At 38.8% G+C, this 25590-nt stretch overlaps 2 protein-coding genes across 2 annotated transcripts; both read right to left on the reverse strand.

Annotated features, from left to right (window-relative positions):
* Positions 1 to 1944: 1944 nt before the first annotated feature.
* LOC101021469 (olfactory receptor 2A1/2A42) lies at positions 1945 to 13705 on the reverse strand. Its single transcript, XM_009204084.4, has 2 exons — positions 13645 to 13705; positions 1945 to 2890 (listed from the first exon to the last, which is right to left on the reverse strand). The coding sequence occupies exon 2, from the start codon at positions 2884 to 2886 to the stop codon at positions 1945 to 1947; it is 942 nt and encodes a 313-aa protein (XP_009202348.3). The 5' UTR covers positions 2887 to 2890; positions 13645 to 13705.
* A 6145-nt stretch (positions 13706 to 19850) lies between these two features.
* On the reverse strand, positions 19851 to 24764 carry LOC103883318 (olfactory receptor 2A1/2A42-like). The gene has a single exon (XM_009204085.4). It carries the CDS (start codon positions 21528 to 21530, stop codon positions 20598 to 20600), a length of 933 nt encoding a protein of 310 aa, XP_009202349.2. The 5' UTR covers positions 21531 to 24764; the 3' UTR covers positions 19851 to 20597.
* Between the last annotated feature and the right edge of the window lie 826 nt (positions 24765 to 25590).

Raw genomic sequence — 25590 nt, forward strand, 5'->3', positions numbered from 1 at the left:
GTCCCTTCTTGCTACCTCATCTCGTTTCATGCACCAGTATAAAAAAAGCTGGTGTGTTTGTTTGTTTGTTTGTTTGTTTTTTCCAGCTTTAAGTACTTTTCTGTCTGGAGCCTAATGCCTATCTTTGGCTAGAGATTGAAAATTGCTTTTCATCTCTCCTCCTCTTCATCTTTGGAAATTTCATGATCTCTTTGATTTGTGCGGTGGTACTTACTAACTTCCTCTAAGTGAAGAGCATTTGCTTATTCAGAGAGAATCATAGACAGTCCCCCGGAGGAGGTGAGAAGTGTAGAAACAAATGACCATCACAATCTCAGGGCAGGTTGGAAAGTGGATTTTGTTGTGTAATTGCTTATATAATGGTTATGATTATGGGTTCAGCAGTCATATTGCCTAAGTTTGATTCTGGACTAGGTACTTATTAGCTGGGAGAATTGGTTAGATTATATAATCTCTCTGTAGCTCTGTTTTCTCACCTAAAAACAGTAGTAATAGTCTCTACCTCAGGGTTTTTATGAGGACGTAAAGAGCTCTTACTTGTAAGGTTCTTGGAATAGTGCTTCACCAAGCACTCTGTGTGTGTGTGTGTGTGTGTATGTGTGTGTGCGTGTGCATTTGCGTGAGCATGTGAGTGTTGTATGTGAACTAGAGATGTCTTTGTTCTGGATCTCACCACCCAGAACCAAGTACAGTTCTAAACTAACTCTCTAATCTCATTGAGAACAGCCTCCACTCCCAACCACTCTGTGTTCTGTGTTCCTCTGAATCTCGTAACCTCTTTTGCAGCCATGGCCATAGGACTCGTCAAACAGGATAAGAAGACTTCCATAAATAATCTCTGACTCTCCTGGCCTCATCATGGCACATTCTAGACGGAGAAGAAACCCACATTCACCTAACATATCCTATATGAGGTATGTTGCTAATAAAGTCCTACATTGTCCTGGTTAAGTAGAGAAGGCTTGGGAGCCAGATTGTTTGGGTTTGAGTCTAACATCTTCCATCTGCTTAAAGTTTGCATCTATAAAATGGGACAATAATGGGAAATGGATTGACTATAATGATAAACTGAGGTTATCTCTATAAAGTACCTATCAAATGTGCAGTGGATGGCACAGAGTAATTTATAATAATGCTAAATATTAATGTTATTATTAAAACCCTTTTTTCCATTGAATTGTCTCTGTGTGGGGCTTTCCATTCATCCCCAGCAGTGAAAAGTTGTGTGGTGGTACTTACTAACTTCCTCTAAGTGAAGAGCATTTGCTTATTCAGAGAGAATCATAGACAGTCCCCTGGAGGAGGTGAGAAGAGTAGAAACAAATGACCATCACAATCTCAGGGCAGGTTGGAAAGTGGATTTTGTTGTGTAATTGCTTCATATTGCCAGCTGAATGTTTATGGATTCACTCTCTCTGACAACAAAAATTGTCAGACACTTTGTAGGATTTTATAAAAATCAATTTCCTTCCAAGCTGAAGTAGGCTTTTAGGTACATTTACTACTTAGAGAGGAAGTACAATTGAGGGGAAACATCCAAATAAAGATGAAAATGGACAGAGGTATCAGTGGGTTCTGGAGTCTCTGCCTGTGGCTGTATTTTAAAAAACTTTTTATAGGTATGACTCTGTCTGGTAATAACTGCTATTCCACTACTACGGAGCATACCTGACTAAGTCATGGGTGGGGTGTCTGTTTTAAACTTCTGGACTCATAGCAGTGTACAAAATAAATCTTTCCCCAACATTCTCAACTCAATAAGCAGTTAAATTAAAAAATGTTAAGTATAACAAATGCATCAAAAACTAAATACTTCCCAGGCAGGAAAAAGGAATGCTTTGCAGAGTCGCTTGGTTCATTCAGTTTCAGATATAAAGAGTAGTGAACTTAGGTGGTATTTGGTACCAATATTCCAGGAGATGACTGAGGCTGGAGATTCAAATGTCACACCAGTTGGAAATGACTTTCCTTGCACAATGCTCTCCTCAGGGCACCCTTGACCTCTGCGTTCCTCAGGCTGTAAATCAGGGGATTCAGTGTTGGGTTGAAAAAACTGTAAAATAGAAAAAGTACCTTCTGCAGCTCCTCAGGGTGGCGGGACTTGGGGGCCATGTACATGATGATGGCGCTGCCAAAGAAGAGCCCCACCACGCAGAGGTGGGAGGAGCAGGTAGAGAAGGCCTTTCTGCGGCCCTCCCCAGACTGGATCCTCAGGATGGCCGTCAGGATGTGCAAGTAGGAGACCAGCACCAGGCAGAGTGGCCCCACCAGGAAGAACACACAGGCTGCAAAGATGACCACCTGATTGAGCCAGGTGTCAGCACAGGCCAGCCTGAGGACAGACAGGATTTCACAGAAGAAGTGGTTGATTTCATAAGGCCCACAGAAGGGCAGTCTTAGGATGAGAACCACATGGACCAGAGCCAGAAGGGAGCCACATGTCCAAGAAGTGATGGCCAGGGTGATGCAGACTCTCCAGGTCACGATGATGGAATATCGGAGAGGGTGGCAGATGGCCACATAACGATCGTAGGACATCACCACCAACAGGAGACATTCGCTATGTCCACAAGTCAAACAGAGAAAGGTCTGCATCATGCAGCCCGCAAAGGAGATGGGCTTGGCTGGATGCAGGAGGTTCACCAGCATCTGGGGCACCATGTTGCAAGCATAAGTGATGTCGACAACAGCCAGGTGTGAGAGGAAGAAGTACATGGGGGTGTGGAGTCTGGAGTCCAGTGAGATGAGCCCCAGGATGGCCCCGTTCCCCAGCAGGGTGAAGACATGGAACAGGGACAAGAGGCCAAAGAGGAGCATCTGAATCCTTGGGTCCAGGAGAAATCCCAGTAGGAGGAACTCTGTGACCATTGTCTGATTTTCCCCCATTTCCCTGTGAAAAAGAAAAAGATCGCTTAGGACCAGATTGTCAAAAACACCTAGAGATTATTTTATGAATTTAGTCATTTTTAAAAGATAAACTTTTAACATGAGTGATTTAGCTACACGTTAAGTTAATTACCGATTGTAAATATCCAGCGTTATGGAAGGCATTGTGTCACAAATGATAGGATACATAGAGCCATTGACACATCATGGGAAGAAAGAGTGTCGTAGCAAAAGTGGAAGTAAAATGACCATGTAATAAGGATTGTCTTGAAGCTGCACATATAAAAATTACTAAGAGAATTCCTGAAGTGTAGAAATAATCAGTAATGGAAGAACTCCAAATATGGAAATTAGAGTGGTCCTAGAAAAAAAGATGATGTAATCCCAATTTCTCAGTAGAAATATCAACTGTTTTGCTTTCAACATCTGAAATCCACCTTTGTACTCTGGAGCAGTTTATATAATAACAGAAGAAGCAGAAAGATAAAAAGCAACTTTAATGACATTGTGATTGTTTGGGTTCCTGAGAAGGAACTAATGGATGTGCTACAAATGTGTTCTAATTGCAATCTTTATTTTACAATGAGTCATAAATAGGAACCGATAATTGGCGATTTGGCAGTTAATCTACTGATTGATGGACAGTTACTGATTTACCGAAAACTGGTTTTGAATAACAACTCATACAATTTGTAGATATTAGATTTTTCAGGGCTAGTTTGTACAAACATATCATTTAAAACATTCACAATGCCTGAATGTTATGTTTGCCACTGGGTTATATATCATTTCTTTTTTGGTCTCTCCTTTCAGTTTTGCCAACCCTTTGGTACATTTAATCCATTTGAGTTTAAGTAAGATGTTCTTTTTACCATGTAGAATAAAAGAAACTATGGAGAAAAAATTAAAATGAAGTGTCTTTCAAAAACACCAGAAATGACCATTCATAAAAAATTAGCTGTGTTTCAGCAACATAAGAATTGCTAAATACTTTACAGGTGTCTGATTAAAACTACTTTTTTGCAAAGAGCTAATTTAGTGACTTCATTATTTTGCAGATTATTATAGCAATAAAATTGTCAGTCAGGTAATTGGTATTTGTGAATTGGTGATGTGCCAAATAACATTTGGGGTTTTATCCTTAAGTCCTAGATAACATTTTCCTCAGTATACCTTGTAGAAATCTAGTATTTTGTGGGTGCAAATTTTTTTTTAGTGCCTTTGCTAGGCAAAAGTAACCTGAGGCTGAGCCATTGAACCTGTACCTGCTTATCTCCGAAGAAAAAACTTCTCCGGATTAATGTAAGGAAATGTGCTGCTTTGGATGAGACCCTGGTCCAGCTGTCATTGGAGCAAAGACATGGAATCAACCTACATGTCCACCAACGATGGACTGGATAAAGAAAATGTGGTACATATACACCATGGCATACTATGCAGCCATAAAAAGGAATGAGCTTTTGTCCTTTGATGGACATAGATGGACCTGGAGACCATTATCCTTAGCAAACTAATGCAGGAACAGAAAACCAAATACCTAATGTTCTCACATATAAGCAGGAGCTAAATGATGAGAACACATGGACACATAGAGGGGAACAACACACACTGGGGCCTATCGGAGGGCAAAGGGTGGCAGGAGGAAGAAGACCAGGAAAAATAACTAATGGGTACTAGGCTTAATATCTGGGTAATGAGATAATTTGTACAACAAGCCCCCCAAGACACAAATTTACCTATGTAACAAACTGCATTTGTACCCCTGAACTTAAAAGTTAAAGAAAGTTTAAAAAATCATCTAATTGGAACACTGCAGAACGTCCCCACTGGATTCTTTTCCAGTGGTAACAAATGATTGTATACTTATAAGCATTATCAATAAATCATTGATTATTATCAGCAAGGCACAAATAAATTCTAGTGAATATTGTAATTTCATAGCACATGACCAAGGCTTATATATTTTTTTCAGGATTCTATTAAAAAAAAATACTCCGCTAGGCCAACCTTCTACATTTAATTGGAAAATATGCAAAGCATATGAAAATATTTGGTTGTGAAATGCATTTGAATTTACACCTCATAAAAATCTTTATTTATTTATTTATTTATAAATAAATGTCACCTGCCCTGGAATGCAGTGGTCTGATTACGGCTCACTGGAGTTTTGACATCTCAGGCTCAAGCAATCCTCCCACCTCAGCCTCCCAAGTAGCTGAGATTACGGGTGCATGCCACCATACCTAGCTCATTTTTTTAAATAAATATTTTTTTAGAGACAATGTATTATTATGTTGCCCAGGCTGGTCTCAAACTGTTGGGTTCAAGTGCTACTCCCATCTTGGCCTCCCAAAGTGCTGGGATTGTAGGCATGAACCATGTACCCAGTCTACATCTTATAAAAATCTTAATTTCTTTATTAAGTCTTTCATTATTTCCTTTTGTAACTTCCCAAATGATTATACAAAGAAAAAAGTCCGCTATGCACAAGTATGAATTTCTTTGAAAGCTGGATGGAGAGTCAAGAAGAAAGGAGAGCTTAGTGAAGACCCTCAGCTTCTTTAAGGATAGTTGCCACGTGGGTTGAAACCCTGATTTCTTTTACAGGGACTGGGTTGTTAACACACTCCTCGTGAACAAGGACAAGGTGCTCTCACTTTTGTAATCTGACAGTAAATACTTATTGTGTGGATAAATCAATAAATACAAATGAATAAATGAATGAATGCATAAATAGCTTTTTTAACCATCCTTAGACTGAATCTGGAATGTCTACTATAATCTGAATACTTGAAAGACACTTATTTTCTTTTCCTCCCCCATAGTTTCTTTCATTCTGCATGATACAAAGAACATCTTACTTAAACTCAAATGGATTAAATTTACCAAAGGGTTGGCAAAAGTGAAAGGAGAGGCTAAAAAAAATAAACAAATATAACCCAGTTGCAAACATAACATTCAGGCATTGTGTATACTTTCAGCGGTGTCCAATCTTTTGGCTTCCCTGGGCCACGTTGAAAGAAGAATTGTCTTGAGTCACACATAAAATACACTGACACTAATGATGGCTGGCGAACTTAAATTATATAATGTTTTAAGAAAATTTATGAATTTGTGTTGGGCCACATTCAAAGCTGCCTATGGGCCACAGGTTGGAAAAGCTTGCTTTAAATGATATATGTACAAGTTAGCCATTTAAAAGCTTGGCAAATTATTTGACGACTAATAAATTAACCAATGTCTCCATGGTTTCTAAATGTAAGACTGAAATCATTTCTTTACACATGACCAAACCTGTCTACTTCAAAAGGTAAAACTTAAGATCTGATGAGCTGACAAACTCCTTTCTAATGAGTCACACAACATTCTTAAAATGAAAACTACTTTTAAATCTTCAGGTCAGGCAAAGTATCAGATGGTTTATTTCCAAGCATCAGAAATATTTGAGGCCAGGTGTGGTGGCTTATGCCTGTAATCCCAGCACTTTGGGAGGCTGAGGCAGGAGGATTGCTTGAAGCCAGTGGTTTAATACCAGCCTGGGCAACGTAGTGAAACTCTGTCTCTAAAAACAAAAAAAAAAGTAAAACAGAAACAAAAAAAGTAGCTGGGTATTGTGGCAAAAGCCTGTAGTTCTAGCTGCTTGGGAGACTGAGGCAGGAGGTTGCTTGAGCTCAGGAGTTTGAGGTTGCAGTGAGCTATGTTAGAGCCATTGCTCTTCAGCCTGGGCAATAGAGTGAGACCCTGTCTCAAAAAAAAGAAAAAGAAAAAGAAAAAAAAAATATTTGTTACAACTAATACACTCATAACCCCCCTTTGTCATTGTCATTTTTTTTTTGCGACAGGGTCTCGTCCTGTCACTTAGGCTGGAGTGCAGTGGCGTAATCATGGTTCATTGCAACCTCAACGTCCCTAGGCTCAGGTGATCCTCCCACCTAGCCTCCCCAGTAGCTGGGATTACAGGTGTGCTGTACCATGTCTGGCTACCTTTTTTAAAAAAACATTTTTTTTAGAGATAGGGTCTCACTGTGTTGTCCAGGCTGGTCTCAAACTACTGGCCTCAAGCAGTCCTCCTGCCTTAGTCTCCCAAAGTGCTGGGATTACAGACATGAGCCACTGCACCTGGCCTCAAATATTCTTATTACTTGGAAGTAAACCATCTAATACTTTGTTTGACCTGAGGATTTAAAAATAGCTTTCATTTAAAGAATATGATGTGACTCATTAGGAGCGTGTCGGCTCATCAGATCTTAAGTTTTACTTTTTGAAGTAGACAGGTTTGGTCATGTGCAAAGAAATGATTTCAGTCTTACATATTTACATAGAAATCATGGCGATGTTGGATAATTTGTTAGTCATAAAATAATTTGCCAAATGTTTAAATGGCTAACTTGTACATATATATCATTTAAAACATATACAATGCCTGAATGTTATGTTTGCAACTGGGTTATATTTAATTTTATTTTTAGTATATTCTTTCACTTTTTCCACAAATGAGATTTTCTTTGTATCACATAGAATGAAAGAAACGATGGGATGGGGGAAGGGGTGGAGAAATAGAAGTGTCTTTCAAGTATGCCAATTATAGTAGGCAAGATTTAAGCAAGCCAGAAATTCCAGATTCAGTCCAAGGATGGTAACAAACAAACAACAAAAAAACCCAAAAAATGATATTTAGGCATTCATTCATTCATTTGATCTATTGATCTAGTAAGTAACTAAAAAGGTGAAATACATTTGACTCTATATTGTGCCTGGAATATGGTAGGTGTTCAATAATTATTTATTGACTAACTAGATATCAATTTGATTAAATATGAGAAAGCAAAACATTAATGAGCTCTCCACATTCTGCTGTGAATCAGGTTCTCAGGCAGAGTAAACACTGAAAGAAACAAACAAACAAAAAAAGCAATTAAAGAGCCATGGGCTTAGATGCACATTTATTAGTTATATGACCTTGAGTGTATATCTTAGCCTCTCCAAGCTTGTTTCCTTTTTTTAAAAAAGGAGAAAAGTGATAGTAACGATTTTATGAGGTGGTTGTGAGGATTAATTGAGATGATATGAGTTATACATTGAACACATTCCTGGTGTGCAGTGAACACTCAATAGCTGAGATCAATTATCATCAGTCTTTAACAATTTCTTGAGTAGCCTGAAGATTGTATGAACCTGACAAGCATTGCCTCTTCAAGGTTCACAATAGTCCCTTAAAACCATGATCCTCTAAAGCTTTCATAGTCTTGATTATAGCAGTGGAAATCAACATGTTAATTTTATGAGTGATGTATTCTTTTTTTATTTAAATCTGGCATCAATGTTTATAGCTTTGTTGCTTTCATGCAGTTACTTCTCCATCATATAAAACAAAATTAGCTTAATTCTCTATATACTTACATTATTTGTGATAATATGTTCAAAGAAGTTAGCATGAACTTTCCCTCAAACTATCCCCATTACAGAAAAATAATCAGCACATATTTAGAGAGGAGTGAATTTCCTTACCAATGTTTGTAGTGGATGTGAGAGTTAACCAAGAGTAGGAGCTAGACAACATGTCTAGGAGGAATTCATGGTAAAGTAAAGAAAGGCAGCCTGGTTAGCTCCCACATTTGGACTCAAGGATCTCAGAAGAGTGAAGCACCTGAAGGTTTCTGGGAGTTTCTGTGGGAGCTGCAGAATCTTTGCTTCTGTTTCTGATTGAAAATATATGAGAATCCTCAGAAAAGGAGGTGTTATTCTCTGATGGGTTCAGCCTGGTTGACAGCTGAGGGATCACTGGAGGAGCTGGGCCATGAAATCTTGTGCATGCTCACCTCCTTGGGGAAGGAGAGATAAGACAATTGTCTTTTTCTATTTCTGTTCTTAACCCCAGCAGGATGCACAATTAAGAAACCCAGACAGCCACAGAGCACACCTCTGAGACAACATCTCTCATTACAGTCCCGGAATGCTTGGATTTCATGAATCCCAGCACTGCCCTTGTTCCCCAATCTCCAGATGGTTCAAGTGAACCTGTCAGGAAGCAGGAACAGTGTGACAATGAATAAGCTCCTGGCGGGAACCTCTGGAGCTCAGCCTCTCCCTGATGTAATCTGGGTTCCTTGTGTTGCAGCAGAACTGGGAAGAAAGAAGCCTGAAAAGTTAGCTGATTCCAAGTGACCCTCTGAGGTGTGGAGATGCTTTGGGGAGCTGGTGAGGGAGGCACGGAGCAGATTGGGGAGTCCACGGAGGGGCCAAGGTGTCCCAGTGGGGCTTATTAGAACCTTCTTGAAGGGAGGGTCTCCTAAAACACAAACCACCACTGTAGGTCATATATTAGAATTATTCTCTAATCTTTATTCTGAAGGGGGAAGAGTGCTGGATTCAGAGCCCATCTCAGGGGAAGACAGGACCCTCTCCACGGTGGCTTGCCTAGAAACTACTACCTCTCCTTGGAGGGTGGAGATATTTGCTGGTCAAAGGTATTCTCATGTTTATTTCTGTTTCTTTATTCTACTGGACATAGGAGGATTATGAATTTTACATTAAGCAATTATGCAATTTACAAACTAATGACTTTATTACAATGTGGTCTTTGACCTGCTGGGGTTATGGAATAAACTCAAGGAAAATCTTGCACAGGTAATCACGGTGTGAGAACATGCTCACCTGTGTTCCAGCTGTATATGTCCACAGTGAATTGCTTTGGGGACACACAAAAATGCTCCTGATCATATGAAAAGTGTAGTGCCTAGTGGGCCATCCATGAACATTAGTCTTTTCTTCTTTAGTTTTGTTTCCATACCCTGGTGAAATGCAACTGATATAAATGACAGCAAGCCTATGAAAACAATAATTTTAGAACTTTTTGCTGTATTCCTCATCATGTGAACATCAGTTAGAAAAAGTCATTTTAAGGTAGAAAACAGAAAATGTGAACTAAAACAAGTTAAATATAAGGTTTTTATGATGCCGAACAAATTTAGGAAACGCATCACCTCAAATTACATGTTTTATCACATATCAAGTTGAAGCAGCTTTAACTTCTAAAAATGGTCAGAGTAAACATATACAAAATAAAAGTATACAAATGAAAATAACACAGACAGAACAGTCCCATCTTAGTAGAAATGGATATGCTTACAGATGTTTGCATGATACGCCAGTATGCAGAAATCAGGAAACTGCCTTTTGGGAGCAAGTAGTCAACTGAAAGTTCTGTGAATAATAGCTTTAGAGAATTCATTTCTATATAACCAAAACCTTAGGAACATTGGTTATGAACACACATTTGAGGGTATAAAAATTAAAAAGATAGAAAATAATTAGTAAGTATAACATTTGGGAATGTCACACAAACAAAAACTTAGCAAAACCCTTTAGGAACATGAATATCAATCGCTATAACTCAAAATTGTCCATATTCTGTTAAAATTGAACTGAAATAGCTTATCTTGAAGAGAGTAAAAATGACACAAAAGTGTATGAAAGAACTCAGCACACGAATGGAAACATTTACATGATCTGCCAGCATTGGGCATTTGATTTCACTGGACATTTATAACTTCTATGCTTAAAGTACTTGCAGAATTTGACCACAGAGTTCATTTGAGACTAATACAGACAAAAGCTAACATAAGATGGGTGAATTTAGCCACCTTGCAGAGTAAATTATCATAAGAGATATTTTATAAAAGAGCAGCTAATAATGTTGGGAGAAACAGCCAAGACATAGGTAAATATGTCTTCAGGATGGCATGACAGAAATGGAATGAGGAGAGAGTGAAAATGCTAATGTTCTCAATTATATGTCATGAATAATTGTGAGTTAAAAGGGCAGAAGTTCATTTGAAATCCTTAGAAACAGGGAACAAAAGAGAAATAATTGTAAGAACTTACTTTTAGGGTTTATTTGTTTCAGCTGCTAGTGTTACCTTAACTAAGACAAATTCCTTAAAAGATGTGGGGTCTTCTTCCCTTGCACGATTGTCTCTGGACTTAACTGCCAGTATGGGACTGCATTTCCCAACCCTTTTACATTTAGGTGGGGGTCATGTTCTTATCAAAGGTATACAAACGGAAGAGACCTGTGCAGCTTCCCGGGCTGCAGTGGGAGGAGGGCATGCATGGAGGAAGAGGGTATGCCTCCTCCATGTTTGACCTTCCCATCACTGGCTGGAAGTGAAGACCCACAAGGCCCTAGGATGGTGGTACCATGCGATAGAAGGTGCCTGGGTCCCTGCATCACTACGTGGAAGGCTGTCTCTCATACCTGCCTAGCACTTGTTAAATCACTGTGATTTGGGAGTTTACCTGTTACTGTTTATCCTACCTAATACATATTTAACATTATTATGACAATGAGAGGAATGAGGAAGGGCCGGTAACTCTGAAGCTAAAGTATTAGGAGCTCTCGAGATCAATTCATATTATAAAAAGCATCCACATATGGCATGAAATATTGACTTTTTGCTTATGTCATGCAGTTATCTTAGAGTCTGAGGAATCATGGTTTATTTTGTGTGCTATTTGGTTTCTCATGCAAATTATTTTAATTAATAATATAGGTTGACTTACTTAAACATAGCCTAATATTGAATAATAATATGTGATAAAAAATGACATTTTTGAGGAAACACTTTGATACAATTTAGCACAATCCAGCAAAATTCTAAACTGCTTTTAATAATTGCTTAATTTTGGCTTTTTCTAAAATATATGAGAAATGTGCACTGTTTTGAGCACTTAAGGGCCAGAAGTTTTTTGAGAAAAGGCTTTTTAAAAATTCTAACAGTAATACATGTTTCGTGTAATATTAGTGAAAAAACATAGAAGTGTTTATTTCTCATAGCTCATTCCTCTTCCTAAAGCAACTTCTGTTGACTGCTTAATGTGCATCATTCCTGATCATGAAATTAAATACAGATATGTGTAAACACACGTGCGTACATGTGTACTCACATGCACATATACAGGTGTATGAATTTATGTATAGCTAGGAGACTTCCCTGCACAAATCAGACAGTGTGATAAACATGTTACTTGCTTTCTTCATTTAGCTATATTTGATGAACTATTTTCATTGCAGCTCATTTTAGATAATACTTGTTGTACTTAATAGCTGTGTAACATATTTTTCATAATTTAGTAATTTCAAAATTAATTAACACTTGATCTTTTGAATTTTTGAAATCAGTTTAATACCAAATCCATGTACACATTTCTTTGTGCAGTTACATATGTAAGTATTTGGTAGAATGGATTCTTAGAATTAGTATGCGTGTTTTAAATGTTGGGTAAATAATTTCAGTTTTTTAAATCCAAAATGTGTGCCAATTTATACCTCCACCAACAATGTGTTTAGTGTCGTCAACATCACATGTAACACCTTTTTCCCCTCACAATCTGTTGGGTAAAAAAATGATATCTCATTTTAAAGTAGACTTCCTGATTGAGGTAGATGACATTGTCATATTTATTGGTATGTTGTGTTTATTCTGTTGTCTGTATCTACATATTTTTGTCCATTTTTCTCATGGATTTGTGTATTACCCTTTTGGCTTTTTCATATATGTTAAAATATATTAGCTGCATTACTATCCTCTTTCTTAGGATGAAATTTCAGGCCAGTCAAAAATTCAGGCTCATTTTACTCAAGCATTAGTTAATCATGGGTAGAAAAGACTCCATAGGTCCAGGCTGGAGGAGACTGGTATAACTTAGTATAATAGTTACAGACATAGTCTCTGGCCTTTGGAACACCTAGAGAAAAGTCCTCCTGTGCTACCTACTAGCTGTGTGAGGTGTACTTAACATCTCTGTGCCTTGATTTTTTTCATGTAAAAATTGCATATGGTAGTAATACTTCCCTCTGGCAATTGTTATGAAGATTAGATTAGGCATGAATGCATATGTGTAAAACACTGTTTGTTATGAAACAAGTACTCAATAAATGCCAGGAATTAATCTTATTATATCATTTGTGCAATGCCACCACAAATGTACAGATCTGGGAAACTTTGTAAGTAAAAGTTATTCTTAATCTTTTTCAAATAGGGTAATGAAACTGTTTTTACTTCCTTAGAGAGGACAGTTAATGTGAAACTTCTTTTGCCTTATTCTCCAAGTCTTATGCCATTCACAGTTCTTACAGCATAAGTATATTGAAATCATTAATTAATTTTGTGGTTACTCTTGAATTCCTACTATTTGTGAGGCTCAGGAGTTCGTTATATTCAATTATTCTCAAAAATTCCATTGAACTTTGTCTCTTATGTAAAAGAAAAACAACATACATTCTAGGAAGTTAATAAAAAGACATAGCATTTGAGAACTAAAAGAAACTTAACAATCGTCTAGTCCAACATTTCATTTTATATGTGGGGAAACCAATGTGCAGAGGAATTAAGTGACTTCTCTGAGGTCATGCAGTGAGTAAGTTGTAAATTGGGAGAGAAATCCATAATTTTGTGAAGTATATATTTGGTCTTTGTCCCCATTTCCTGGCATACAGTTTCTAAAACTCGAGGAATCCCCAGAGTGATAAGAGTATCTTTTGTATGTCCTGTGGTTTGAATGTGTTCCCCAAAGTTCATGAGCTGGAAACTTAATCCCAAGTGTGACAGTGTTGAAAGGTGGGACCTCTAAGAGGTGATTAGGTCATGAAAGCTCTGACTTAACGAATGGGTTAATGGTGTTGTCTCAGGAGTGGATTTGTTATGTGGAGATTGGGTTAGTTACAAAAGCAAGTTTGTCCCTCTCTCCTCCTCTCACCTTTCACCATGCGGCAAGAAGGCCCTCTGCAGATGCTGACACCTTGATATTGGACTTCCCAGATTCCATAACTCTGAGAAATAGATTTCGATTTTAAATAAATTACCCAGTCTGTGACATTCTGTTATAGCAACGCAAAATGGACTGAGACGGTATGCTAATGAGATGACTGCTGGCAGGGAGCTCCGAAATAACTTGAGGATAGGGGCTGGTTACCACAAAAACAAAGGCGTGTTTAGTGGGTTGGGACTCTCAGCCTATACCCCAACCTCTAGGGAGGGGAGAGGGCCTGAAGTTTGAGTTGATCACTAATGGCCAATGATGTAATCAATCATGCCTGTGTGATGGAGGCTTTACAGAAAACCAAACAGGGTTTGCAGACTTTCTGGACTGCTGACCACATGGAGGTTCCTGGAGGGCGGTGTGCCCAGAGGGTGGTGTGCCCAGAGGGTGGTGTGTCCAGAGAGGACACGGAGCCCCATGCCCCCTCTCCCATACCTCACCAGATGCATCTCTCTCATCTGGATATTCATCTATATCCTTTTTAATATCCTTTGTAGTAAACGGTCAAACATAAGTAAAGTGTTTCCCTGAGTTCTATGAGCCACCTTAGCAAATTCATGGAACCTAAGGAGGCGGGGGCATGAGAATCCCAATGTATAGCCAGTTGATCAGAAGCACAGGTCGCAACCTGAGGCTTGCAATTGCCATCTGAAGTGTTGGGTGGGGGAACAGGCTTGTGGGATCTGACACTGTCTTCCAGTAGATAGTGTCAGAATTGAACTGATTTTTAGGGCATGCAGTCGGTGTCCACTGCAGATTGCTAGGTGTGTGGGGAAAGACCTCAACATATCTGTTGTTAGAAGTGAATTGTTGAGTGACTATGTGAGTATAAGCAAAAGAGTAGGAAAAACGCCTTTGGTTTTTTTCAATATTTTAGAGAATCCAGATGTCCTGGCTCTGAGCCAGTCATCTGAGGACCAAACCAGGCTGTGCCTAGTAGTGAACCTCTTCTCTTGACCCAACAGGATTACAAAACTTAAAAACAAAGAAATAAACAGAGACAGGTAAAAAAAGAAACAAAAACCAAAACAGCAAATCAAATGGAAGCGGGGCTCTTAATCAAAGTTCATCGAGAAGGCAAGAAAAATAGATATGGTCCGGGAAAACATCAGAACTCTGAGACAGCATTCCAAGTCTTGTTTTTCTCCAACTTTTTTCTTTTTTCTTTTCTTTCTTCCTTTTTTTTCCCCCCTGTTGATACAGGGTCTTACTCTGTCACCTAGGGTGGAGTGCAGTGGCGCAACCATGGCTCACTGCAAACTCAACCTCCTAGGCTCAAGCAATTTTCCCATCTCAGCTTTTGAAAAGCAACTGGAACCACAGGCGTGTGCCACCTCACCTGGCTAATTTTTTTTTATGTTTGAAGTTTTTTGTAGAGACAGAGTTTCACTATGTTGCCCAGGCTGGTCTCAAACTCCTGGGCTCAAGCAGTCCTCCTGCCTCAGCCTCCCGAAGTGCTGGACTACAGATGTAAGCCATTGTGCCTGACCTTCACTTTTTCTTAGGAACCATAGATTTAACAATGAGTCTCTATATGATTAATATTCAAAGTGTGGTCTGTGGATCCGCAGCATCAGCAAGGTATGAGAGATGATAAGAAATGCAAATCTCCGCCTATTTCATTTGGACCTGTTGAATCAGAACCTGTACTTTTGCAAGATCCCTGAATGATTAACATACACATTGACATGTGAGAAACACCGGTCTACATTATCTAGCAAAGAGTAAAGAATAGTCCTACAGGTCAGTGATGGCAGTGCTCACTCTGCATACCAAGGACACCATGGGGGCCAATTTAAGGTGGCGCATGAACTGACTTCCACTCCCAGAGTGTCATCTGTATCATTTTCAGTAATTACAGCATCTAATACTTACTCTTTTGCAAGAGAGAGGAGGGGAACACTCTCTCCATGGCTACTGTGTCAGCACAATCACGTTGTGTCATACTATAACCATAGGGTTTGGCAATTTGGGACACTCTTTTTGAAAGACCTATAACCTTTGTTCTATATAATAGGAACAAATATTTATCATCCTAGTTTTATATTAGCCTCAAAATATCCTCTCTGAATGTGTTTACAGTTTCTCTGTGGCCACTGACAGATGAGATGTAGTTTAAATATTCATCTCAGAAGAAACTTTTGCAAAAGCTGAATATATCTGGAGCTAGAAGTGATTACGTTGACTGCCACTGTATTTAATTACATATTTTATGGAGATCCTTTTTTAAAAATATGGAAGTGTGGACTACATGATTACTCATTTATTTATTTAGTCAACATTTATTGAGTAACTACTATGAAACTGGCCTGGTCTAGCCACTGAAGATACAAATATCAATAGGCCCTTTCCAAAAGAATGATTCTCAGTTAATGTAGAGTAGATTGACTGGACTACAGTTCTGTTTCTACCACTTGATATTTCTGTGACACTGAGTAAATTAATTAATTCTCTAAACCTGAATTTCCCCTCTATAAATGAGAATATCATTAGTACTGAATTCACAGTGTTGATGTGAGGATTATATAAAAAATATGTAACATATTGTCTCATACGCAACTGCTAAATAATTTTTAAGCTACAATTACTTTCTACAATTCTGTGTTCTTCAAATAAAATTATTTTTATTTCTATTTCTATTTTATTTTATTTTATTTTATTTTATTCTTTTCCGAAATGGAACCTTGCTCTGTTGCCCAGGCTGGAGTGCAGTGGTGTGATCTCGGCTCACTGCAACCTTCGCCTCCTGGGTTCAAGCAATTCTTCTGCCTCAGGCTCCTGAGTAGCTGGGATTACAGGTACATGCTACCATGCCTGGCTAATTTTTGTATTCCTAGTAGAGATGGGGTTTCTCCATGTTGGTCAGGCTGGTCTCGAACTCTTGACCTCATGATCCGCCTGCCTCGGCCTTCCAAAGTGCTGGGATTACAGGCGTGAGCCACCGCACCCTGCCTAAGAATTTTTAAAATATAGAAATCAGAAGACAGTTTAACACTGATGATTGTATCTAAGTACTCAGCAGATGGTTAAAGGTGCATGAATTGGTACAACTAGTGCTTAGTGAGTGTCTACTAGTGCTAGGCAAAATGCTTGTGTTACTGATAAATGAATGAACAGATTCCATTTCCTACTGTTACAGAGCTCCCCATCTTAGGTGTGAAATTTGATACCTACCTGAGCAATGTTGTCAGGTAAACTTTCAGGTAAATACTACCCAAAAGATTATAACCATTTTAATATCAATAATGAAACTGAATTCCTTTGTCTTGGGGCTGTTTTTAGATAAAATACTATAAAACATCCATTTTAATTCTCATCAGTTGGTAAGGCACTGTTGTAACACTGCAGTGTTCATCTTCTCTTTCAGTGTTGTCTGTTTCACTCTCCAGCTCAACCCCAGAGTCCTCCCGCCATGCATCCCTGACCCTTGGAGTCACAGTTCTTTCTTGTGGCCACTCTCCCACTTTTTTCACATCTCTGTTTAGAGTCAAGCTGCTTCCTTGAGAAGATGTATACCCCTCTCTATCCAAAGCTGAATATCCATAGTTTAGTCTTAATTATGTGTTTTGTTTCACCGTCACGAGTTCTCTGATCTTTATCCTCAGATATGCTCTATAGAGTCCATGCTGTATAGTGGTTATGGCTGTAGGGTCAGGGATCAGATTGTCTTAGTTCAATCCTGGACTGGGTACTTGTTAGCTGTGAGGTACTGGGTAAGTTGCTTAATCTCTCTGTGCCTCAGTTTCTTTATATGTAAGGTGGTGTATTGATTATCTTCTGACTCAAAGTGTTATTTTGAGGATTAATTGAGGTAATACATGTAAAATTCTTAGAGCAGTGACTGGTACAAAGTAAATAAGCTCTCAGTGTGTGTGTGTGTGTGTGAGAGAGAGAGAGAGAGAGAGAGACTGACTATGGGTGTCTTGGTTCTGGGTCTTAGCTGAACTAAATAGTCAGTCTCAGTGAGAACAACCTTTAATCTCATCTTCTTCATGTTCTGCATTTGTCTAGAAGTCCAATGCTTTCATGTGACTCAGCACATAGGAGTCACCATCCAGGACAAGCAGCCTCTCCTGCATGATCTCTGGTCCTCCATGCCTTAGAGAGAACAGATCAGCTCCCTGTGGCATACATCAGATTGTACAGAAACCTTCCTTCTTTTAACACTTCTGCCTTGGGATACATTTACCTTATCCTTTATTTGATAACATAGATATTAAAATTCTACATTGATGTGCTATGTACAGAGGCTGGGAGCCAGACTGTCTCGGGAAAAGTCTGACACTTGCTGCTTTCTGGTTTGTGCAGACATAAAATAGTGACAATAGGACCTTCTTCCTGGATTTGTTATGACTAAATGAAGTGACCCATGTAAGTGCTCTTAATATGTAGCATATGCCATTGAGTGGTGAGTCAAAATGTTAGCTATTATTATGAAAACTCATTTTGTTTTTTCATTTAATAAGTTCTACCTGGGTATCTTCAGTCACAGGGAATAATGAAGAGTTGGGTGGAGTACTTGTTAACCCCTAAGTGAAAGGCATACATTTATTTTTCTGAAAAATTTTACAGACTCTCATATAGTAAAATTGAGAAAGACCCTGGAAGCAAGTGGCATCCTAATCTTAGGGAAGGTTAGAAAGTAGAATTTACAGGTGACACTTTGGGAAGCCACCTAAAATGCATGGGGACCCATCTCTAACCATTAGATTTGTAGTGAAGATTTGTTAAAGAAAATTAGAATGGAAACCAGACATGGAGAATCACTTAGATGATTCAGGCTGGGTTAGGTCACTTATGGAATCACTTTTCCTGGAGCAGGGAAAGCCAGTTAGGCCTCATAAGTGACCTAACCCAGATTGATTTGCAAACACAAGTGAAAATTAACTTGAACTATTTCTTATAAATACTTGTATTAAAGCAAAATGAAATTTAAGATTAACCTATCAGAAGCTGCCAACTAAATTATATAACTAGAGACTTTCCAGCAGTATAGGCCAATTAAGGCAATTGTATAAAGGTAACCAATCGAATATTTGCTTTAGTTCTGTGGTTGCCCTGTGAAAGCCCTCCCCTTGTATTCCCTTGGTGGAGCCCACGGACCACTTACAGTTTGGAGCTGTCTGATTCATGAATTGCTATTTGCTCAAGTAAACGCTTTAAAATTTTATTGTACCTCAGTTTACCTTTTAACAGGACAATAGATTGGATCAGCAAAAATAACTTTACCACCATGGTTGAAGAGCTAGCTAGATACCTACACTGTCTGGTGAAATTTCCTTTTTCAGGGGTAAGACATTCTAATGAGGGAAATGATCCGCAACTGGACTAACCAAGGTGGAAGAGCTGATGAAAAGACACTGGAGAATCATACTTAGAGATAGATGTGCATATGTACAATACACAGCTCAACACTCAGTATTTTCTGAAGAAGCCATAAACAACCTAAATAGTTTTCTTGGTTGCTCATTTTCAGCCTTTTCAACAGGAATGCCCAGTTTTGCCTCTTTGCCAGCTATTAGCTACTGAGTTTACCCTGAACTTTGTAAACACTGTTCACTGTTCCCACACGATCTGTAGGGTTCTTTTGCTTCTCTTCTCTCTTTTACCCTATATATCTTCTTTTTCTTTTCCTTTTTTGTTTTCTTTTTTGAGACAGTGTCTCCCCCAGTCCCCCAGGCTGGAGTGCAGTGGCGCAGTCTTGGCTCACTGCAACCTCTGCCTCCCAGGTTCAAGCAATTCTCATTCTTCAGCCACCAGAATAGTTGGGATTATAGGCATGCACCACCGTGCCCAGCTAATTTTTGTATTTTTAGTAGAGATCCAGTTTTGCCATGTAGGCCAGGCTGGTCTCAAACTCCTGGCCTCAAGTGATCTAACCACCTCAGCCTCCCAAAGTGCTGGGGTTATAGACATGAGCCACCGTGCCTGACTTATCTCTTCTTTTACGTTTGTTGCTTCACTCGGCCTACTAGTTAACTCCTGTACGTGAGTTAATAATTTTTACACAAAATTTCTCAGTGCATGCATCACAACTAACTAAGTACCTCTGAATTGTTATTTAACAGGGAAAGTGCAATTGTGTGAGAATGGACAAGTGTGCTGCTGGGTTTTGGGAATCACTTCTTTAGCTGAACCTTTTTATTTTCTTTTAAATCTTATGACATATGCTATTAGTAAGTTTATATAGTTCGGTGTATTAGTCCACTTTCACACTGCCATAAAGAACTACCCGAGACTGGATAATTTATAAAGAAAAGAGGTGTGATTGACTCACAGTTCCACATGGCTGGAGAGGCCTCAGGAAACTTACAATCATGGTGGAAGCCAAAGGGGAAGCAAGGCACGTCTTACCATGGCAGCAGGAGAGAGAGAGAGAGAGCAAAGAGGGGAGTGCTGCACTTTTAAACCATCAGATTTTGTGAGAACTCATTCACTATAAGGACAACAGCAAGGGGGAAATCCCTCCCCATGATCCAATCACCTCTCACCAGGCCCCTCCCCTGACATGTGGGGATTACAGGGATTACAATTTGACATGAGATTTGGGTGGGGACACAGAGCCAAACTGTATCATTTGGTTAAAGAAGTAAGTGGCCTGCATTTAACTTTTGGGACTGGGATAATGAATTAAAATAATTTTTTAGTTTACAGATATTAAAGTAATTGTGAAATAAAAGAAAAAATCATCTGATAAAACCACGTCTCATAGAAACCCAATGAATGCAACATATCTAAAATTTTATCTGCAAAAAAACAGAAAAGGCTTGCCCTTTTGTCAGTAAAGCACAGATAAAAAGAAAGTAATAAACTTTTCTGGATCGATGCAATAATTGGGCATCAAGAGTGCAGGTGACAACGGAGGCTGGCAGTTCAAATGTCACACCCTGTTAGGAATGACTTTCCTTGCACAGTGCTCTTCTCAGGGCACCCTTGACCTCTATGTTCCTCAGGCTGTAAATCAGGGGGTTCAGCATTGGGTTGAAAAAACTGTAAAATAGAAAAAGTACCTTCTGCAGCTCCTCAGGATGGCGGGACTTGGGGGCCATGTACATGACGATGGCACTGCCAAAGAAGAGTCCCACCACACAGAGGTGGGAAGAGCAGGTGGAGAAGGCCTTTCTGCGGCCTTCCCCAGACTGGATCCTCAGGATGGCCACCAGAATGCACGAGTAGGAGACCAGCACCAGGCAGAGTGGCCCCACCAGGATGAACACACAGGCTGCAAAGATGACCACTTGGTTGAGCCAGGTGTCAGCACAGGCCAGCCTGAGGACAGACAGGATTTCACAGAAGAAGTGGTTGATTTCATGAGGCCCACAGAAGGGCAGTCTTAGGATGAGAACCACATGGACCAGAGCCAGAAGGGAGCCACATGTCCAAGAAGTGATGGCCAGGGTGATGCAGACTCTCCAGGTCATGATGACGGAATATTGGAGAGGGTGGCAAATGGCCACATAACGATCGTAGGACATCACCACCAGCAGGAGACATTCGCTATGTCCAAAACTCAAAAAGAGAAAGGTCTGCATCATGCAGCCAGCAAAAGAGATGGGCTTGGCTGGATGCAGGAGGTTCACCAGCATCTGAGGCACCGTGTTGCAGGCATAGGTGATGTTGACGACAGCCAGGTGTGAGAGGAAGAAGTACATGGGGGTGTGGAGTCTGGAGTCCAGTGAGATGAGCCCCAGGATAGTCCCATTCCCCAGTAGGGTGAAGACATAAAACAGGGAGAAGAGCCCAAAGAGGAGCATCTGAATCCTTGGGTCCAGGAGAAATCCCAGCAGGAGGAACTCTGTGACCATTGTCTGATTTTTCACCATTTCACTAGTGAAAAAAACAAACAAACACACAAACAAACAAACAAAAAAACAAGCAACTATGTGACACACTTTTTAAAAAGTCTATTTTATTTATTGTTTTATAAATTTTTAGTTTGTGGAAAATTGTTAGTAAATGTCTTCAATAACTCATTCAGTTATACATAAGTAAAGTTTTACTTGAAAACTTGCTGTTAATTCAGTCCTTCATATTTGTAACAATCGCTATACCTGAAATCCCAAATGCAAGAAATTAGTTTTCGAATAGAAAAAGGGTAGCTAACTTCAGCAACAAGAATTGCAATATACTGTGTAAGTAACCAACAGAAAGAAATTATTGACAAATCAGTAATTCAGTTTGGCACTTGACAAATGGCAGCATCAACGAATTCACAGTAAGATGCTTAGCCTGTGAATTGGTGGTGTGCTGAATTGATGAATTTGTCTTCTTCACCTTGAATCTTGGATCACAGTTTCCTTAACGAACTTCAACATGGTTTTTGGTGCAAACATTTGTCAGTGCCATTGCAATAACAAAATAACTCGAGGCTTATCTACTTTACTGAGATTAAAGTGAGGAAAGGCACTGTTTTTGGCCAGTGCCTAGTTTAATTGTTGTCAATACCAGTTGGGATATTAAGCAGTGTTTCCCAAGGATGTAAGAGACAGACCTGCACTCTGAGAAATAAATTTGTGAAACTCACATGTAACTGATGAGAATAACAATCTAGAGGTGAGAAACACTACACTTGCAGGAAACACGTGAGTGGAGAGTTTGAGGAGCTTCCAGAAGGCCACTGCCGGTGCTTTGATGAAATCTCTGGGAGGCAGAGCAGAAGAATGTGATTCATTCAGTGAGCCCAAGTGTAGTCAGTTGTATGGTGTGCCTGTCTGGAGAAAGACTGTAGGAAAAAGAAGGCAGGTAACCAATACGGAGTGTAGTCATCAGGCCAGAGGGGCAGCATTTGGCAATGCATCCTTAATGACATTCAGGGTAAGGAAAAAGGGGAACCAGCTGCCCCAGGATCCTAGTCACCTGGTGATTCTATGTCTACAGTCTGGATAGATGGTTTGGGTAAATAGCCCTAGCTAGTAAAATCTCTAATTAGCCCCTCTTGCTCTGATTTCATATTCATCAATTAACTGTTAGGTAATAATTTATCTTCTTGAGCAGTTATTTCTACAAAGAAGAAATGTGTTGAGTAGTAAAGTTCTTGGCTCCTTTTGCAGTCACATTTTGAAGTTTAAATAAACGAATGTTTAGGTATTCTGGCTTATGCATTTTCCTCTTTTGATTTTGGGTAGTGTGATGCAGTTCCTGAACAAAATTCCTAAAGCTGAATCTAAAATGTGAGGACCAGACTCTGGGTCAAGGAAACCTCATTGAAGCAAGAATTGCGGAAGGAGACAGATCCTTTCTGACAGCAACAGATGAGATATCTATTTTCTTATAAGCATTATTGATAGGTTATCAAGTTACCTTGACACAAAAATAATCTAAATAATATATTAAACATTCCTCACATGTGACCAGAACTTACTAAATTTTAGGTTGATAGTAAAAATTTCTCAGTAGGCGCTGTCACATGCACCTGTAGTTCCAGCTACTTGGGAGGCTGAAGCAGGAGGATAGCTTGAGCCCAGGAGTTCCAGGACAGCCTGGATAACATAGCAAGCCCTCGTCTCATAAAATAACATAAAATAAAAAATTCACGTGTTTATCAAACTTTCTAAATTTATTTTTTAAACTCATAAGGCATAGAAAAATATTTGACTGTGAAAGATGTATACAAACCTACCCACTTATAAAATAATAATTTCCTTTCTCAATTTTTCATTTCCCTCAAAAGAAAGACATAAAGGAAAAAAGAAACACAGTAAAAACCATGATTTTTTGAAGCCAACTGAAAGACAGGTGTAAAAGAAGGAAAATAAGGTACCTGATAGTCTGCGTATTCTTTCAGAACAGCAGTCCTGTTTGATTCAGTCTTGATTTCTTTTAAAGAAATGGAGGGGGCATGTTCATTTTTATATCCCTTTAATTGTGTATATTAATACACATTTGTCAAATGACATATACATAAATATAAGCAAATGAATTAATAACTAAGTATTGATGTCCTTATATTAGATCTGGTTTCTTTTATAGTATAGTCTCATATAATTATGCCAAGTTTAGCCCCTTCCTCCCAAAAGAAATAAAATGCTACAGTTCAGAAGAATTTCATCCCTAATGATCTGAATTAAAATGAAATTTTAAAAATGTGTCAAGAACAACGGGAGGATTCATAAAGTGTTTAAACACTTGAATTTTGAATCACCTCTCTTTTATCTTTTTTAAATTTTATTTGATACCTATGTGATATACTTAATGTTAATTAAAGACCATCAAGAGGAAACCAAACAGAGTAGATTTCTAGGGAGTTGGAAGGAATGGACTGGGTGATTTTGCTCTACCTTGACACACCTTCTAATTCCAAATGTAGCTTTCAGGCACAGAGATGTACATTATATATGTACAATTTCAGAATTTAAAAAATGACAGATTATCTGGTTAATACATGGTAAGGAAACTAGAATTTTAAAGTAAGTATCTAAGAAGGCATTTGCTTCTTATATAAGCAAAACAACATAACTTTATGGAACCCGCATTTTAAAAAGCAAATCTCAAAATTTAATGATCTGTCAGGTTCTTTTCTAACATTTTGGGCATGGGTAAAGCAGAATCGCTAAAGTGATTACCTATAGTTAATCTGTAGCTCATCTGAGCTGCAGGGCTATTTACTTGTAAGTAACAAGCGAGAAATGAAAACTGACTTATCTTATTGCTTACATAGTTATGAGCCAAGACTTCGCAAAGTTGTCTTATGGAGTCATAGTTGATAATCTAAGTAAGTTTTCTGGATATAAGAACTATTGTGGGCCATGAAGAACTGAGTGTCAGTTTCATGTAACTACTGTCTATTCAATAATCTGGTAAAGGCTGATAACAATTGATCCTACTCTTGAGTGCTTCCTGTGAACTGGGCGCTGGAGGAGCACAGTGTAGCAAGTTGATGGTTCTGAGCTTGTGAAGATTTCATTGTGAAGATGTGCCTTGGGAGGAAAAGCAGAAATACATAAAAAAGTATACATTAAACAAAAATCCTATAAAAAGAAAACTTAAGGTATTATTAATTATTACATCATTTTCCTACTTTATTACACCACCCTTCTCACCTCAGTTCTTTTTCTGTACTCTTTCCATGTGCACCACAAAAACTTATCCTCCAGTCTATGGAAAATCTAATATTTATACATATTTATTTAGTACATTCCAGGTGCCTTATGCCCTCTTTAGTGCCATGCTCAATTTAAGATAAGACACTGATTTAGCATCATTTGGGTTTATATTCATTGCACTAAATACATTCTCATAGATTAGCATGTATTGTGACCGTACTGACAATAATTAAATGCATAAAACAGCTGACATGTATTAATTTTCCTGAGATGTAACATCCCTCCATAATATACTGTGCTATACTTTCCTTTGGCTGGGAATATTATTTCGTACATTTTAGCGAAATCTAGGAAACAGCAATTTCTGACTTCTTTTGTGAGTGTCATCTTTCCCAAATAAATCTCTATCACATAGATATTTCTTCACCAAAGAAACATATATAGCCAAGTCCTAAACACTTTTACATAATTTGCACATCAAATGTGCATCTATTTTTTCCCTGGAACCATTAATATATAATATGAATGATGACCATATATGTTTAGCCGTAAAAGAAATAATTTACTTCCCTTCTCAATACTTCATAAAAAGCGTCAGTAACAGAGTGAGAGTTAACCAAAGCCTAGGAGCTGCAACATGTCTAAGAGGAATTCATGGTAAAGCAAAGAAAGGCAATCTGATTAGCTCCCACATTTGGACTCAAGGATCTCAGAAGGGTGAAGCACCTGAAGGTTTCTGGGAGTTTCAGTGGGAGCTGCAGAATCTTTGCTTCTGTTTCTGATTGAAAATGTATGAGAATCCTCAGCAAAGGAGGTGTTATTCTCTGATGGGCTCAGTCTG

Source organism: Papio anubis, chromosome 4 (assembly GCF_008728515.1).
Source record: "Papio anubis isolate 15944 chromosome 4, Panubis1.0, whole genome shotgun sequence".
Classification (NCBI taxonomy): domain Eukaryota; kingdom Metazoa; phylum Chordata; class Mammalia; order Primates; family Cercopithecidae; genus Papio; species Papio anubis.